The sequence below is a fragment of the Fukomys damarensis genome, unplaced genomic scaffold, assembly GCF_012274545.1.
Source record: "Fukomys damarensis isolate Sample0158 unplaced genomic scaffold, DMR_v1.0_HiC HiC_scaffold_11, whole genome shotgun sequence".
Classification (NCBI taxonomy): Eukaryota; Metazoa; Chordata; class Mammalia; order Rodentia; family Bathyergidae; genus Fukomys; species Fukomys damarensis.
In genome coordinates this window covers 19,745,968-19,764,919 of record NW_022900923.1, presented here as the reverse complement: position 1 = coordinate 19,764,919, position 18,952 = coordinate 19,745,968, and the positions used below count along the sequence as shown (strand labels likewise).

General features: G+C 41.2%; 1 protein-coding gene across 3 annotated transcripts in view; it reads left to right on the top strand.

Moving 5' to 3' along the window:
• Astn1 (astrotactin 1) overlaps positions 1-18,952 on the top strand; it is a 325,481-nt gene that overhangs the window by 191,120 nt on the left and 115,409 nt on the right. For all 3 annotated transcript variants that reach the window (XM_033762107.1, XM_019208353.1, XM_010630211.1), the window contains exon 9: positions 15,905-15,979. In XM_033762107.1, the coding sequence (XP_033617998.1) occupies positions 15,905-15,979 (75 nt within the window). The remainder of the gene's footprint in view (positions 1-15,904; positions 15,980-18,952) is intronic.

Sequence of the window (18,952 nt, the reverse complement as noted above, 5' to 3'; positions counted from 1 at the left end):
ATCTCTACCTTCTTGCCTCTCAGGAGCTCATCCCCATCCAGCCTAAACAATTCAAATCTCATGGATCCAAAGATCAAATTCTTCATTTTAAATGTTTTTCTTCTTTGGATTCCATGGCACATGAATGGAGCCATTACCAGCTGGTGCTCAAACCAGAAACCTAGCTATCATCCAGGCTTTCTCTCTACCTGTAGCTTCACATCTGATCCAGCACCAAATCCTGGCTACTTCTTCAGCATCACTTGGAGCTTTCCTCTTTCCTCTGCCTCTGCCCACTTTCACTTAAGACTTTTTCTTTTCTCACAAGGATTACTTTCAGCCTCCTACCCACATTTCTTGCTTCTACTAATTAAAATCAGCAGTTTTTCATCACCTTCCACAAGAAAGTCCTGTCTCCTTATGTTTGCATCCAGACCTGTGTTCTGTCTCCTGTCTTCTGTTCTGACCTCTTCTGGGGCTTGTGCTCTAGCCGTTGGCCTCCAGATAGATGGAATCACCTCTTATGGTAAATCTCTGTCAATAAATACCAGGCTTTATCTCTCTCTTTCTCTCTGGACTGCTCTTTCCCACATCTTTAACAAATCAATTAATATTAATCTTTCAAACTTGGATTTCTTACGTCTCTGCAAAGCATGCTCTGGGCCCAGTCCCCATCAGACACCTTTCTTTTCCCTTGCGCACCCATAACACCCCAAATATCCTTCCATCGAGTACATTTTACCAAGTATATGAACTTCCTAAGGCTCCTATAACAAGCACTGCAGAATGAATGGCTTGAAACAACAGAAATGTCCTGTCTCATAGCTTTGGAGACCAAACTCTGAGATAAGGTGTTGGCAGGGCCGTGCTCCCTATGAACCCTCTAGGGGAAGAGGCTTCCTTGCCAGTTCCAGCTACAAGTCTTGAGGTGCTCCTTGGTCTGTGAATGCATCACTTTCACCCTTGTGTGCAACTTTCCACGGCTGTCTCCTTGTGTGTGTCAGCGTCTTTACCTGGTCATCTTCTAATGAAGACATCAGTCATACTGGATTAAGAAGGTGTCACCCTAGTTCAGTCTGATCTCATCCTACTAAATACATCTACAAAGACCTTATTTCCATCAAAGCCAAATTCTCAGGTCTGAGCTGGGGGTGATTAGAGCTTCACCCTATCCCACCTTTTAGCTTTTGAACCCTGAAGTCCTCCACGGTCTCCCTAGCTTTTTCTTCCCCCACTCCATGCCTCCACAAACTCCACTCTCTGACCTTATTTCTCTATATCCATCATGTCCATCATCTTATTTCTAGTTTTATTGCTTCCTCAACCGGCCTAGACTTTGTGAAAAGCCATTGCTAAAATACATTTACAAAACTAACTAAATAAAATACATTTACAGATACCCAAAATCTTTGTCCCTTTTATCTTCTGCTGCCCCTGCCTGGCCATCGCAAGCCTTACTCGGAATGGCTTTCTGCTTACTGCTGTGCTGCTGCGGAGCTCGGACATATCTGTAGCAATGGGTTATTGGGTTCCTTCTGTAAATCTGACCAGGGACTCACGGGATTGTGGCCATCTTCTTAGTCATGTCTTCTCATGTGCCAGAAACTGTTCCAATCGCCCTGAATCCTCTGTTCTCACTCTCTCAGCCCCTCATTGTCATCCCTTAACCTCAATCCAACTAAATGCAGTTGAAACCATGTGGCAAGAGCTCCGCCCCCTCCTTTCATCATGCTTCTCCTCTGGCCTCCTCCTCTTCTATTCCTGTCTGAAATGGCTGTGTCTTCAGTGCCACAGTTCTCAGGTCTACATGGATTCTGTGTCTTCAGTGCCACAGTTCTAAGGTCTACATGTATTCTTCACCCCTCCCCCAAATGTTCATTTTTGCAGTCTTTGGTCCGCAGTCATTTTTGCGTCTTCTTTTATACCCAGACATCCTCTAACCCTTATTCAGGTGTCAGAGGATTCCCTTGACGCAATTCTTCATACTATTTTCTCATTTACTCTCACTGCCTGCATTTCATAAAGAAAATGCCTTTGTGTGTACTGTCAATTTCTTAAAGAATATTGTTAATGTTGGAGTTATAATTATTACCTTGAAATTTTAAATGTAATGTGGCAATCTCTCTTCTTTTCATCTCTCTTATGCACACCATCTCTCTTTCATTCTCCCTAGTCATAGCAAGTGCTCTTGTCCTAATTACTTCTTCTTATTTATAGTCATCAAAATAATTCATCACGGTTTTATTTGTTTCTTTCTTTCCTGACAATCTTGCTATGTGTTGAGCTCTGCCATAGGCTGCAGATGCAGTGGTGGAAAAGACTCACAGGTGCCCACCTTGGAGGAATGAACAGTCTGCTAAGAGAGTCACTAGAACAAGTAAGAAAATAAATACATTGCAAACAGTAGCACAATGAAAAGTACAGAGGGCCATGGACAGAGAGGTGTGGGCTGGCTGGAAATTTGGGAATAGCGGTCTCTCTGAGTTGAAACAGAGGGATAAGAATGTACCAGCCAGGTCAAAGAGGAGAGAAAGAACTTTCCAGACCTGAGCACCCTGGAGTATCCTGGAAGAAGAAAATATCAGCCTCTTTAGAGACTGTCAGACCTCATGCTTCTTTGATAATAAGTTGGGAGAGAGGTTTGCTAGTAGGCAGGTCTGTGTCATGCAAAGTAAAGCAGGGAGATGATGTGACCTTCTACCCCAGACTTCAACTCTGATCTCTCAAGGGGTTCACCTCGATTTCACATCTCCTTTTATCAAAAGTAGTCTTGAGGACAATTACACATTCACCAAACTTTGTGAAACAGGGCCCCACCATTGTTGCCTCTGCTCAGCTCCTTATCATTAGAGCACGGAGTGTGACCCATGCCAGCTGCTGAATACATGTTTGCTAAAGGACTAAATAGACAAGTGATCGTTTCTTGTTTGTCTTCTGTATGGTTTTTAGTCTTATGGCTTCTGAGCCTCAGTGAACTTATCTATAAAATACACATTTTAAGTGATTGATCACTAGACTTATAACCTGTGTCTTCTATTCCCAGGCCCTCTATTTCCAATACCAGTTTCTATCTATGCTGCCCTCCCTGTTGAATGCCATCCCTGCTTGTCTAGCTACTGGCTGGGGATCTCATCAGATGCTCTCAGTTAAAACTCAGACTTTTCAGTTCAACAACCCCCCCCATCTTTCGAACTACTGTTTCAATTTATGGCAAAACCATTGTCCTGGAACTTTCAGCTGTAAATTCTGAGATCATCTTAAACTGCTTTCTATTCCTCAACCACTGTTTCAAGCAGGCACTGAGAGGCTTTGCCTAAAGAGGATCTTTCTCTTCCAGATACACCTCTATCCACCAAATTTATCCCTAATTACTGCTTTTGCCATAGTTGCAAAAGGATATTCTGTTGGTTTCTCTCCACACGTGTTTCTCCAACCCATTTACCTGCTTTCCCAGGAGCTAAGTCCTGGTACTATTGTGCTTCTATTCAGAACCCATCAGTGGCTCCCTGTTGACCACCCAGGTACAAATTTCCTTTCTGGTGGCATCGTGTTATGGCTGTGATTTACCCCGCCTTGGTCCTTACATTGCTGATGAACTGGACCTGACACTGCTTCTGATGTCCCATCATGTCTCCTATTCCCAAGCTTTGGTCCATGCTGTTCATTGTATAATAAGCCTTCCCTCCCATCAGAGATGCCCAGATTGTGCCCATTCTTCAAAGCTTATCTGAAATAACCTACTACAGGAACCTCTCCATGACTCCAGAATCAGATGAGATCTCTTTTTCCACTGAACCCACTCACACCCATGTCACTTGGAATCTCACCCATTCTGCCTGGGAGTGAGGTAGTGTCCTCACTGAGTTAACTCCTCCAGCCAGTGCACCTCTGTGACTCTCCTTCCTTCTCTTGCAGCACTGGCTCGTGGGAATTCCGTGCCATAGCAAGGTCTCCGAAGTGTGAGAGCAGGAGTTAGAGCCCTGACACTGCCCCATGTTAACAGAGAAACTTGGCCTAAAGTGATTCAACTTCTTAAGCCTCACTCGCCCCATCTAGTAAATGGACCTGACGTAATAGTTATGCTTCAGGGTTTTAATGAGAATTAAGTGATAAAGGAAATGAAAAACACTTGCTCTTTGCAAAACAGGCACTTTTACATGCTCAGTCCCAAAATCTGACAAACTAAATGCCCTGGTTTGTTTGCTTGTCATTCTTCCTCCATTGCACTATGATCCAAGACAGAGACTCAGCCTTTTATCTGTGTATCCTCATACTCTCTGCAGTGTCTGGCTCATCAGAGGTGCATAATAGAAGCTTGAGGAGTGATTCAGTACATTAATGAAGTCCTCCATGCCAGAAAATGTGTATTAATCATTTCAGGGTCCCTTGACAGTGTTTAGCAAAGTGTTTTTTTTTTAACACTGCAACTGGTTAATTAATATTTCCCAAGTAAATAGATAAATGAATAAATGAATGAGTGGTTCAATTAAAAGTGAAACTTGCTGAGTACATGTTGAATGGGAACAAATTAGTAGATAGAAAGGATTTCAGGAAAAGATAAAAGCTCTATATGAGCACAGTTCCTTGATGGATATTTTATTCCTCTCTGGCTTATTTACATTGTCAATTTTCCTTGACATAAAATCATAGAAATGCAGAAAGCTGTATCTTTTATTACACATCCTCTGCCCCTTTTCCTTTGCTCTTCTTCTCTGTTAGTGCCGTTTGCTTATTTGCTTTCTAGCTGGAATAAAATATGCTGGAGGAGGAAGTCCCAGGATGGCACCCTCCTTTGTGCAAGAGGTCACATTCTGCTGTGAATAAATGTTGAGCTGTTTTCCTTGCCCAGGATGGATTTGCACAGCTACATTGCCAAGAACTGGTCTTGTTCATTTGTGAGCAAAGATGGGTGTCAGGGACACATGGCAGGCTGTGCCCACAGACAGGAATAAGTGAGACTAACAAGCTTTCAGGGGCACTGTACTTGAGACCCTGCTGTATTAGCTCAGGGTAAAAAACCAACTGAGCCTTTAGGTACAGAATCTAGAGAGAAATGGAGGAAAGAGACTTACATTTAGAAAGTGACAACAGCATTTCAATCATTGTACATTTATTTATTCATTCATTTAATCTATTTACATTGCTTTAACAGGAAGTTACTATTGTCACCTATCCACAGGAAAGGGAGACTTGAAAAAGGTTAAGAATCTTTTAGTTCTGTCAATTTCATGAATCTGTGAGGGACTTGAATCCAGAACATGGGGACACTGTCCTGGGGTGGTTTGTGTGCATTACTAGAGGGCCACTGGTGGCCTGCAAAGGACGGTATTCCCAGCTGGTTCTGTCTACTGCTAATGTGTGCAGCGGGTGCTGGGGTAGTAAGAAGAAGACTGCAATCCTAATTCCTCAGGCATCTGACCTCCTAAATCCAAAAGAAAGCTTGCACTTGTGACACTCTGAATTTTGTGACTGTGTGTGTGGAATCACTACCTGCAAGTACCTGGGCATCTGTACTTGCGGACACATTTATAAAGTTAGAAAAATCTCAATTCTACACAATACTGTTTTAAAGGAAATGCTGATCTAAAGAAATGACAGTTTAAAAAAAATGTACCACTTATATCATTGTGATGAGATTTGGGATATCTTAGTTCATCCATAAGAGGAGCAGGAAGGATCTGACTATGCTTCATCTCTAAATATTATTCAGAAATGTTTAAAAATTGGGATCCAGTGAATTCATGGGCTACATTGTAATTTCTCAGTTTCTGTTTTTATGACAGTTATATTTTATAGAGTGTCAAACTTATCCACAAAGTTGACTGGTAGGGGGTGAATGAATGGTTCTCAACCCTTTGTGTGCTTTAGAATTATCCACCACACTTAAAAAAATTGATGTTTGGCCAAAACCTAGATGTGTTGAATGAGAAAACCAAAAAATCTAGGACCATTATGTCCATATGATATATCTCAAAGTTTCAGAACCATTCTGCTAGATGCCACTTATGAGAGATGTAGCAATAAAGGAGATTCAGTATCTTTACAGCAGTGAGAGAACATTTCAAGAAGAAGGAGAAGAAGGAGAAAAAGAAGAAGGAGAGGAAGAAGAGGAAACCAGTGACTCCAATACAACAGGAAGTATGTTAGAATTCCCTGTAAAAATACAGGCAAGGTAGCAGGTGATTCTTCCTGCACACTACAGACAATTTCTAAACCACCCATTCTGCTCCTAGAGGTCAAAAAATAGCAATCCAGGCCAGTGCCCAGCTTGTGCAGATTCAAGGCTGTCTTTGCACTTATTCTCCAGTGGCTTTCTGCCTGTGACAGCAAGAGAAGTAGAGCAGGGTGTGGCAGAAAGCATAATAATGATAGCCTTCACCTTACTAGTTGTGTGACCTTCAGCAAGCACCTACACTTGCTAAACTTTTGTTTATCTGTGCAGTGCAGGGATAATAGCTATATACCTATAGACCTCCCAATGGCTGTGAAATTTAACATGGATGTCCCCGAAACAGTGCTTGCCTGGCACATGGTAAATGTTCAATAAATAGCAGCTGCTATTACCAGCTTTTTCTGACTCATTCAAGATTTCTTTTCCCGTTGCCTTATATAATCCTGATCCTAAAATACACAGAGAAGCTGCAAGTTTGGGCCAACTTTCTCCATCTAAGGACAGGTGGACTCTGCCTGTGTCTTTCAGGTGTCCCCTAAGTCAAAGGTGTGTCTGGACTTTCTCCCTAAGTTATGAGCTAAACAAGTCTTTCCTCCTCGGTTATTTCGTGAGTGTTGGGTATTTTGTTGGGAATCAAGATATTAACGTTTCCTGTGTTAAATCCATGTCAGTGTCCTTCACTTCCCATAGTCTCTGGCTTACTTTTTCACTGACAGTAAGGCCAGCTATTAATTCTGTTTTTCTGTGCAAATATGTGTGTGTGTATGTATTTGTCTTTAATGCCACTTTTGGGGACAAGTTTGTATCCCCGAACTCCAAAATCCTCAGGAAAAGTACAACATTTTATTATTATTATTATTATTATTATTATTATTATTATTATTATATTCTCAAAATCATGTTATATACCTCTAAAATTTGTGCAGGCAAGAACCCCATATTTTGCCCCAGAATTCCCATTAACAAGTGGTTTATAATAGTTAACAGTTCTTTAGAACTTACTGTATCCCAAGGTCATGAAAAGTTATTTGTAAATACTAAAAATTTCAGCCCAGTGCACTTTAAGATAGATACTGTTATTTAACTAAGATCATTGAGCCCCTCTGAGGCAGGGACTGTGTCAATTTTTCACTTTTCTGTCCTTAAGTAATGTGATTTTGCACACGCAAAAACTACCGACAAGATTGATTAAAAATTAATAACCAAAGATTCTCAAAGATATGAGATTTACTTTTGCATGCTTTGCTCAGCGATGTCAGGTTTATGTGAAGTAAACCATACCTCATGATTATCGCTGTGCATGTGAAGAAACTGGGGCTCTGCAGTGCTCTTATGTGGCTTGAGGTAATAGGAGCAGAAGAGAGTTGGAACTGGTAACATCCACCTAGGGATCCTCCCTTACTTCCCATTCTTTATAAGATGCAAAAGGGTGAGCTGAGATGGCAGCACTGCAGTCAGAAATGTAAGGTTTTGGTGCCTAATTATCACGAGGAGACCCAAGTAGTAGGGAGGAGGGCAGGCTGGTGGGTGGATGAGGTGGGGGAAGCTATTTCCTCGTTGTGTAGGAAGCAGATTATTAACTGAGAGTGCAGATGGGGGAGGAGGTGTCAGAGGCTTGAGGAGAGAAAAAAATGGGTGAGAGAGAGAGAGAGAGAGAGAGAGAGAGAGAGAGAGAGAGAGAGAGAGAATATAAGTGAATAGAGGAGGAAAATGTGGTTAATGCAGTTGGATTACCAGGCAGTATTCATAGCCCACTTGAGGTTATTGGTGGGGGATTTCCAATGAGACCAATCAATGTGGCCTTCAGCTGCATTCATTTGTGTAAACACTAGAGTGGAGCCACAGTGTCCTTGAGTTTAACCAGAGTTGGAGTGTTTCAGACAAGTCTGATGAAGCAGTGGAAAAGTGTGGGAGTTGAGGTTACATGAAGGGAATGATCACAACAATGGATGACAGGATTTAATCTGTGTTAAGGTAGAAGAGAGTATGTGAGATGTGTGAGAATCAGGAAAACAGTGATAGGTTGCATGAATGGACCATTAGTCTCAAGACCGTAGAAAATTGCTGTGGCATTAGAAGATGTGAGATGGAGTCGGGGAGAAGGATGGCCAGGAAGTAGCATTCCTGAAATCAAGACCAAGGCTGGTCGCAGATATCAATAATCTGGATGTGATCATGGAAGTGAGAGTTTGGGACAGAGTTATTCAAGGAGAAAGGACAAAAAATGGAATGGACTGAGAACTGGAAGGATCATTGTCTTAGTTACCTTTTTCATTGCTGAAATAAAATACCCAACACTCACAAATTAACGGAGGAAAGACTTGTAGAGTCCCATAACTTGTAGAGGTTTCATTCTGCAGTCATCTGGCTCTAAGGCAGGATAGCATGGCAGAGGGCCATCACAGGGAAGAAATAGTCCAGGCAGGAAGGAAGAAGGAAGCAAGCAGCACGCAATGGCAGCCACAGAAGCACCAGCCTGCCTCTCCCTTTTATACGCTCCAGGCTGTCCACATTTTGGATGGTGCCACACAAACTTAGAATGGGCTTTCCCATTATCCATAGCTAGAGTAATGTTAAATTAACCGTGGATTTATTTAGTAATGATGCACCCTCAATCCCAGTATCACACCTTGAATCCTAGCATCACAAACCTTGATCCAGACCCCTCTGAAAAGGCCCACCTATGGCCTTATGAGGGTTAGGGGACACATCTAGATACAAGCCATAACTACCATTGTAGTGGATATTGAAGCCATCAAAATTATGGAGAAGTAGTGGAGGGAAGTGGTCCAGTCCCTAAGGGACATACAGAAGATGAGGTCAGAGTGGTATCAGCATGCCTATAGCAAGAAGGAAGAACTTAAGAAGAGTCGGACAGCATGAAGTAATGAGCTTCACCAAGGTTGTGAAGTTTACAAATGGTAGGACCAGGCTTCAAACCTACTCCCGAGCCTACCTTCATTTACCTACTTTAGTAGTTATTTATAAGTATGTTATGTTTCTGCATAGGAAAAAGTAAATGTATTTGTTTACCTAGTAGTATGTGAGATATGATAGACAAATACAGTGAATGGGTGAATGTTTATGTTTAAAAATTGTTATAGTAGAAGACATTGCCATTTATCCCCTTTAAAATACTCCCACCCCAAACATGCTCAGCCCATCATTTCTCCTACTTTCTGAAGTAGTTCTGGAAGTCCTCCTTCTTGAATGTTGTGCTGTTGTGGCTACCTCAGTGTCCTGAATCAGTGCAAAATATTTACCTCACTTGGTCATTTTGACTTTAGGAAGGGCCAGAAGTCACAAGGTGGCAGATCTGGCAAACAAAGTGGATGAGGAACCATTGTTATGTTTTTACAAGCCTGCCTTCCTGTTGGATAGCACTCGGAAGTAACATTTGTCATATTGTTAATCCAGACTTCCAGGAGAATTCAGGAATTGTAGAGAACATGGGGATATTTGTTTGAGGGAGAATATTTTAAGGAGGATTAATGACAGTATGTATTTTACTGTAATAATTTTTATTATTTTATGATATTACTACTTGATACAATCATATATTTAATTTTATTTTACATGAGATTTGAGTGCTAAAAGATAACACAAGTTTGTAAAATGTACCATGATCATCACAATTTACTTTTACAATGTAACATTAGAAATATGTTTTCTATTCACCAAAAAGGAGCATCATTTATAATGGATAATAGCTAACATTTGTTGAGCTATTCTGTGTGCACAGACTGTGCTAATTATATACATGAATGCTGGTAATCAAGGTATTAATGTGTTTTGTATCCACACCAGTGCCCACAGTACTATTTTATCCACCAAACACTTCAACACTAAAGTAACTTCCCCATGTCCCAGTTCTGTGTGTGCACAGGTGAATGTCATTGGTGACCACACTGACTGGTCTCATTTTAAAACCCTGACCATGAACCTCAGATGGGCTCTGAGTACTTCCTGGTGGTCAACACTTAACCTTTCTAGTACTGTTTTTCCCACATATTGTAGATGGAAAGACTGAGACCGTGAGAATCCTAGTGATTTATCGAGGTCAGATAGGTCAAAGACCGCTTTATCCAGGACCGAAACCCAGCTCAACCTCATTTGCAACACTGCCAGGTCTTTATTGAACATCTTGCTACATGATGGTAATGCACTAAACACTGGCGGAATAGCAGCAGTCACAATGAGTCTTTATATATGGTAAGGAGGAAATATTAACTAAATGTTTACTATATTAATACAGTTATAGGTCATGTGAAGAAAGTGTAGGGTTCTGTGAGAGAATGTAACAGATGAACATATTCTAGTTTTGGAGCACCAAGGAGAGCCAGTTGTAAGAAGTCATTTTTGAGTTAAATTTGCGGGATAATATAAATTATTTAAAACTGTTTGAGGTGGTGGAGGAAGGTTCTAGGTAGAGAAAAATTTGCAAAGCCCCCCAAGCCCTTAAAATGGCCTTAAAGAGACTTTGAGCATCATAATTCATCATTATCCATATTACTTTTGATAAAGACATGGGTTTACCAGGTAATCTAGTGATCAGTCACAGGTACTTATTTCTCCCAGAACTGGTACTGATTGTGAAGACAGTAGCACATAGTCATCTCTTCCTCTTAACATTAGGATAAATTGAGGCATGGAATAGTTCAGCCAAATGTGGAGCTGGAAAAGTCACTTTTACCATTTTTCTCTTCACTCGTTCTAGTGTATATCTTACAAGCTACCTTTCTCTGGAAGCATTTTTAATGGGCTGCTATTCTCCCTTTGTTTCATTGCTCCATTCTTGCAAATGCATGTACCTAGTGCAGCGAAGAAACATTGCTTAAAAGCTCTTACATTGCATATGGATACAATATCCGGCCCTGGGACCCAAAGTGTGAGGAATAGCTGGGCAGAAACTTTGAAGGCCCTCCTTCTACCAGAAGCTTAGCCTAAAGATAGGCCACAATCAGGCTTGAACGGATATTCTTTCATTTAACTATGGAAAGGTTATTTTCAATTGTAGAATGCTCCCTTTACTGATAGATAGAAGAATACTTAAGATCAGAAAAAGTTCCTAGCTTCTAAGAGCCCACCATGACACATTTTATACATAATTGACTCTGGATAAAACATTACCTCTATACTGGATGCCCTTCACAAATATATGCATAGATAGATACATGTATGAGAAAAAAATATATACATATATTCTCTCATAATTTATCTCCATCTCACCTATTTTCTATCTTTTTCTATCTCTCTCTGTTCCTCTCCCTACCTGTAGGTGGCAGTCTTCCACAGGGCAGCTGATCACCTGACAGGCAGCCCAACAGCTTTTGAGCTGTTTCTAATGCCCACTTAGTAAAAGACCAGAGCTCGCACTGCGTCAAGGAGCAGCCCTTGTTAGACTCTTGGGTAGAGCTGCAGTAGCCCCTTTCTGCACTGAGAGAGCCCTGTCCCATCCAGTCCCCTGCCTGGCAGACTTGCCCTATGGGGTGCTCACTCATTTAATTGAGTCTATGATACATGTGAAAGAAATGCCCAAGCATCCAAGATGACAGCCAAATAGCAAGTCAAGGAAGGCCACATCCTCAACAGTAAGGAAGGAAATTTCTGCAACTGTTGATGTGTCTTAGGAAAGAGGAAGAAGAGCTGGGGAAAGAAATTGAAAGCTTAGAAATTCAGGAATTCCAGTGCTTGGAGTAGACCGGATGGATATTGCCTGAGACAAGAAGAGATAAAAACAAATAAAACCTTACTACGCATTCTCAGCACACACTCTTGGCATGCTATGTCTTCCTGGCTCTTGGGCGGCTATTACCATGGCCCCTCCTGTAGCACAGATTCTGCTCCAAAGTATGTTGGTGCTTTGGGGCTCAGCACTTCCTTAATTTGCCGCTGCCTTTCCTGTGTGTTCCCCTGGTGGCCTCTCCAGGGCCATGAGCCAGGCTCCCCCATGCTGCCATCCCGCGTATGACTATCACCGAGCCCTCCCTGCCCCAGGATGGTCCTTCGAACATCCACCAGTAGTACTCCTTAGCATGTTGCCTGTGCCTCATTTCTCTTCCCTTTTAACGTTTTCTTCTCTTAGTCTGAGCCAGTATGTATTTCTTCAGAAAAACTTTAGATTCCTTTGAGGGTAAGAACCTCTTTACTCCAATCCCCACTGTGTGATATCACGGTTCATACACGGTAGGCCTTCACAGATATTTGCTAAATAAATCAAGAAAGACTTTCCATCTTTCTGGGCAGATCATTCCTGACTAGTGGGAAGGGAATAAGTCAGTTCTCTTTTATTCTTTAGCTGGTGCAATTTGCAGCTCCCTGACTTCTCTTCTTTCACAACACGCTCCTCCCCTTCTCCTTGAATGGGGCATCAGTATCGTGTAGCTAGCTGCCTTGTGAGGTGATCATTGGGTGAGGTGAGGGGCAGGCTTGGCTCTCCCTCTGTGCACCATCGCCTCCTCCAGAAAATACCAATAATCCACAATCATGAATTTAAGCCTCAGGTTGGCTTTACCTTTTCACCCTCAGGCAAGGCAGGTCTTCTTCCAAAGAAATGTGGAAATTACTCCTTATTACAAGGATTTATATTTGATCCAGGTAATTAGTAAGTTTAACATATTTAATAAGTGCTTCTATGGCACTTGCTAAATGCCAGACTCTGTTCTGAGCATTTTAATTATATTAACTAGTTCTTCTTCATAACAACCTTGCCAAGTAGATACGACTATAACCACCAGCCTCATTTTATAGATGAGGACAGAAGGATGTAGAATGTTTAGGAACTTGCCCAAGGTCATACAGGGACTGGCCACTAAGTCACAATTTGAAATAGGCAGGCTCATTCCACAACCCTTGCCCTAACCGCCATGTGCCGGTACATCTAAATATGATCAAGGTACAGTCTACGTTGCATATTTGTGTGTCTCAAATAGAAATTGACTTTGTTTCCAAGAATGCAAAGAGCAGGAAGTCTCTCTGACCTCTGTTAAGCAACATGTGACTATGTTCTTCATAAATGTTTCCAAGCACATTGATTCATTAACTATGTCTTGAATGCAGGTTCCTTTGTGCCATTTTTGCAGTTAATTGTTCACGTTGTAATCAATGCCAGTCCTAAGATTTGTCTCCACAAAATATATTCTCAAATAACCTAGGAACCATGCCAGGAATTCACTCTAATTATACAGCATACCAGTTTTGAGTACTAGAGATAACTTGAAGGCAAAATGTATGTTATTTAAAGTTTTTTAATTTATAGTAAATAAATGTGATTCTGCCCCAAAAAAGAAAAGATGAAGTTGCACGTTCTTCTCTTTTCTAGGTGTTTAGGGTAATGTGGATCATTTTTTTCTCATGAGTTCTAAATTTTTACAAAATCAATATGGATTTCTTCAGCTGCCTATAAGCTGTCACTTAACCACTTATGGTTAAGAAACAAAAGGAGCCAGGCATGGTGGCACACGCCTTTAATCCCAGCACTCGGGAGGCTGAGGCTGGAGGATCGCTGTGAGTTCGAGACCAGCCTGGGCTACATAGTGAGTTCCAGGTCAGTCTCAACTACATAGTGAGACCCTGTCTCAAAAAAGAAAACTAAAAACCAAAACCAAAACAAACAACCCCACAAACAAACAAACAAAAAGAATAAGATCCATGCCCTACTTTGTGTATTCACACACAGTTTATAGAACAAACATGAAGACATCTGGGGTGGGAGGTGCTATCATGGTGTAAGGGTTGTTCAGAACATAGTGCTTGAAGCTGACGGTGTTCTTAAAGGAATAAAGTATATATGAAGCATGTATCAATGGTAAGCCTAACAATTGAACATGTTCATCCTAGTGTTCCTTTAAGTAGTTCCAATGTCCTACGCTTCCAGCTCCCATGAGGAGTTAATTGGCTGGTTGATCAGCTTAAATTGGTGCTTCTGAACTCTGTCAAATCCAATATCCTATATAAAATCAATGTTATATCCATAAATGAAATTCATAAACAATAAACTCCATTTATGCAAATGTTCACCAATGCATACAATAGTAATGAAATGCTTTAACAGGAATGAAAAGAGAAATCAGGTATTTATCATGATATAATAACTATTTTAATGTTACAGTAGAAGAAATAATAAAGATGGCAGGATTCAAACCTCCTATAGAATCACCGTAATGTAATATACAGTGTAATACAAGATACACGTATAGACAGATATGGCTGTGCTAAGTCAGTGAACCAAACTGATTATAGAGTGTATAATCTTTCCTCAATTTGCACAGGTATTGATTGTGCACCTGAAATTTTGACTTACATTAATACTACATAAGTTACTTTGTGTTCATATGTAAATGGACTTAGTACCTATGCTCAGACAATCACAAGCAGGTTTTCAACACTTAAGTAAGTGACCATGATGATGACAAAAGATTGCAGGATGTGGGAAACTTTTTGTTGTGCTCAGAACTCTCCTGAGCACCACATTATTCCAGCCAGTCTAACCGTACCTTCTAAATGCCAGTAATGTCCACTGAGCATTGTGTCATACAGGTCAGTGTGTCACTCAAGAACAAACCAGACATTTCCCTAAATTCCCTCTATGGGCTGAGAGCCTTTGCATCAACAGCCACTAGGTAGGTGCCTAATATTAAAATCAGCCCCCCAAAATACTTGTGAGGTTTTTGTTTGTTTGTTTGTTTTGTTTTGTTTTGTTTTTGGTACCGGGGATTGAACTCAGGTCCTTGCGCTTGCAAGGCAGGCCACTGAACTGCTAAGCTAAATCCCCTGGTACTTGTGAGTTTTTGCAGCTGTTAGAAAACAACAGAATGTCTATAATAAAATCCTCAATAATTGGATTTGTTATGAGACCTACATTCCATGAGGGCAAGGACTAAGTCCACACAGTATGCACAATAGCTCAGTACCTCAACACAATTCCTGGACTCTGCTGTGTCTTGTTTGAGTAGAACAAACTGGGCTTAGGATATCTGAGCTAGTGAAAATATATGCACTGTTTAAAAGAACTAGTTGCTTGTGTTTGTTTTTTACTTTGTAGTGCATCTAATAGGTAAATGTTCACAAGGAAGGCTTATAGTGGATAATTATTTGAACATGCCACTTCTTTCGTTTCTGAGTGTATGGCATTAAAATATTTGAAGACATATGGAACCTGTCAAAGATCTAGAATCCTCAAGTAATTCTGAGTGAGGAAAGGAAATATATCAAAGGCAGTGAGCTGCAGCCGTTGACCTAAGAGGTTTACTTCGTAAGCTCCTATAAGGCAGTGATATTAGCCCTGATTTTACAAATGAGGAAACTAGGCTCAACAGGGTCAAGTAATCTATCCAGAGTCAGAGAGTTAGCTCAGTGACAGAACAGGGTTTGAATACACGGGTTGAATCCAGAATTGTGTGGTTCCAAAAGGCTTATCTTTCCCAAAAAATCATGTTGCCCTTCTTTCTTAAGTGGGGCAAAACTATGTTTCTGAAGTTGTATGTCTGAAGGACTATTAATTATAACCACTTGAGATCCACCTTAAGTTACCAGTAATACATTCCCGTTCTCAAGTCTGTTAAATTCTACTCTGTTAGTGGTTCAGCAATTGTGATGTTGACCTTGTTGTCTGTCGGATTCCAGGATTCAAGATCATGTGTGAAGTCCTATTAGTGAACTTCTTAAGAGTCTTTGGGCCTTTACAACCTAGCAGGGTGCCTGAAATAAAGAGTGTTTGTTGAGCGGAATTTAATTGACTATTTCTCCTTCTAGGCCTTGGCCTTACACAGTATTTCAGCGAGGCTTTGACCTGGTTCTGGGAGAGCAGCCCTCTGATAAAATATTCAGGTAAGTGGTTGTCTAGGCGCTCGCTTATGTACGTCTTCCAGCCCATTTCCCACTTCCCTCTGAACTTTCTTTGCTGGTGGTGAAATATGAAATGAGAAACACTTTCAGTTCTTCTGCTTACCCAGTAATCAAAGCACTTGCTCTCAATTCATGCCCAGTGACAGCAAGGAGGACCTTGAAGTCAGGCTGACTGTTTGGGTCTTCTTTTCCTTCCTTCCTAGCTCTGTGACCTCAGTACTTCTCTTAACCTCTCGGACCCTCCAGTTTCTGCATGTGTTAAGTGAGGCTGTATTACAAGCCTGGCTGCGTTATTGTGAGAGATATATGAGATAATTCGGGGAAGGTCCCTGGCACAGAAACTGGCATAGACCAGGCAATTAATGTCAGCTTCTGCCTCTCCATTTTGCATCTAATTTGCACCTTTCTCATGGAGCCTTAAGTTGTTCAAAATTAATCTCTCCCACCCCTGCCTCCCCCTTTTCTAAACTCTACCTCATTATTATTTTCTTTTATCTATTACCCTTGATAGAATTTGATGCTTCTATTTCCTCCCAAATTTCTACCTGCATATCTGGGAATAGCTCATATTAAAAAAGCCCAAAAGCAATGGGAGAATTTGGGAGTCAGCCATGAACTATTGGATTTTCATAAAATTTAATTCATATCAGGTCTTACCTGGGACACACAACTTACTTCTAGTGTAAGATTATATTGTCTGTTCATTTTGTCATTCCATCCTTCACTTGTACTACAACTGCTGAGCATCTACTAAGAGCTCGAGGTTGAACTTGGTATGGCACCATGGACATGAATACATCTCCTTCCAAGAGCAGGCTTTCTAGTAGAGGCAGTGAATAGTCCTGCCCAAGTGGCTGATGTCAAAAGATAAATTCACTACAGCATGCCATTGCTACAGAGACGGTGGGCAACACAGTGCAGTGGAAGACTTGCTTCCTTCTCACTACACCAATACATTTTGCTGAGCCTCACTACCACCTTTGCAAACTCCTTTCCATGACCCTCCCTGTCAGTCATTTCTGGCTTGGGTATTTGCTCCCGAATTTGCCTCCTTGAGCTTGCTTTCCTGTAAAACTTCCAGCAGCATGGACTAGACAGGCGAGGCCACACTACGTTCTCCCAAGGTGTGCTCTGAGCTAGAGTGCAGATTTACTTACAGAACCACTTCCTCACAGGACATCTCCTTGCCCTTTTCTCTCCTGAATATCTCTCCAGGACAGGTTGGGTTCTTAATGACAATGGCCCCAGGTAGCCTTTAAGGATGCAGAGATGCAGCTAAATTCCTTGGACTGTCACTTGTTTGTTTAAACTTTCTAACATTGATTTATCATGTGGCTAACTTTTTTTTCTCTTTCTCCTACTGCTGGTCTTCCAGGAATTTAAAGGGTAGTAAAGACATGGCAATGGGGAGCCAGAGGGAGGTTTTTTATTAACACGGATAAGCTTCCTGTTCCCTAAAAGTCAGATGAAAATACTAAAAATCAAAACTTTTAATGACATTACTATTAAAGCAACTTGTCTAAAACTGTGCTTCCATCCCCACCAGCATCATTTTATTTTATAAGTGATTATAAGTTTTGTCTCTGACATACATAGTTATTTTCAAATGAATGCAGTGAGTGTGAGTGCTTTCTATAGGCATTAGGAGCTTTATCAAATCTACTCTAGGATCTGAGTCAACCATCTACAGTACCAGTGGATGACCTGGCCGGTGACTGTAACTAGTTACTTATTTAGTTACTTATTTAGTTACTAGCGACTCCACTCACTCGTGATTCAATATCCTGATGAATTCCAAGCCACTTCACAACTCTGTGGCACAGAGAATAAAGTTTAAATTCTGATATTCAAATCTTTCCACCAATGAATGCCTAAATACGGCTCCTTCTAAATAAGCTGCTGTTCCATGTAGCCTTCCATGCTTAGTCAATTCTGCCTTCTAACTGATCCACTGTCTCAATAACTTGAATATCCCCCACTCTGAACCTTTGCTTATACCCTTTCTTTTTAGCAAGAATGCATTATTTTCCTTCTAAGTATTACCCATATTCATGGCCCATAGCCAGTCTCTAAAACCTACCATCTTTGAGGACATCCTACTGTAAGGCACTGTTTTAAATGTCGTAGATATGATCAAACAGCTATGAGCTTCTGTCTTTGAGAGTTTATAGTTTCATCCAAGAAGTAGTCCTCATCCCTGGCCCTCCATCAAAGTCTCCAGCACACTTTCAAGGCACCTATGATCTTACCAAGCACATGCCAAGTAACGCAAAAGTTCATGGAAGTGTGGCTGGGAGTCAAATGCTTTTTTTGAAGCATCACAGTGTTTTTAATCTGTAGCCAGGACTGAGAAATGGTTCTCAGAGGTCTCTCAAATTCACTGCACCACTGCACATTAAACTCCTCACTCCAAATTTCTGTGAAAGACTGATTACAATATCTATTTCTCTATTTCAGGTAGGGTTTTAATTTGCCCATTTGTTTCTCAAGTAGAAGTGATAACCTATAAAGCCTTAAATAGTTGATACATGTAACATAATTTTGAACACAGTAGGCCTTTAGTAGGCCTCTGTAGATGCTCGTTTCAAGTGTTTATTTTCTAAGGACTTGAAATCATACTAGAAAAAGACCTGAGGCTCAGTCCAGCCTTGGTAATCTGTAACCCCAAATAACTTGGGTGACTTGTAGTCCTCAGATAGACTGAGAGGGCCTGAAAGGACCTGGACCCTCCCATCTGAGTCTTCTGGCCAAACCCTTCTGGTGTTAAAGATGCCCTTTCCATCTGTCTAGAATCACTCCACTCCACTGGACTCTGGCAACAGGGGTGACTGCATGCCAAATGTGTCTCAGGGTTCTTCCTCTTGAGTGTGTATCTCCATCCCTAGGAAAAATGCCTCATCCTGGAAGAGCTTGCTCTGGGAAGGAATGGACATGCCAGCTCAAGAACCATTTATC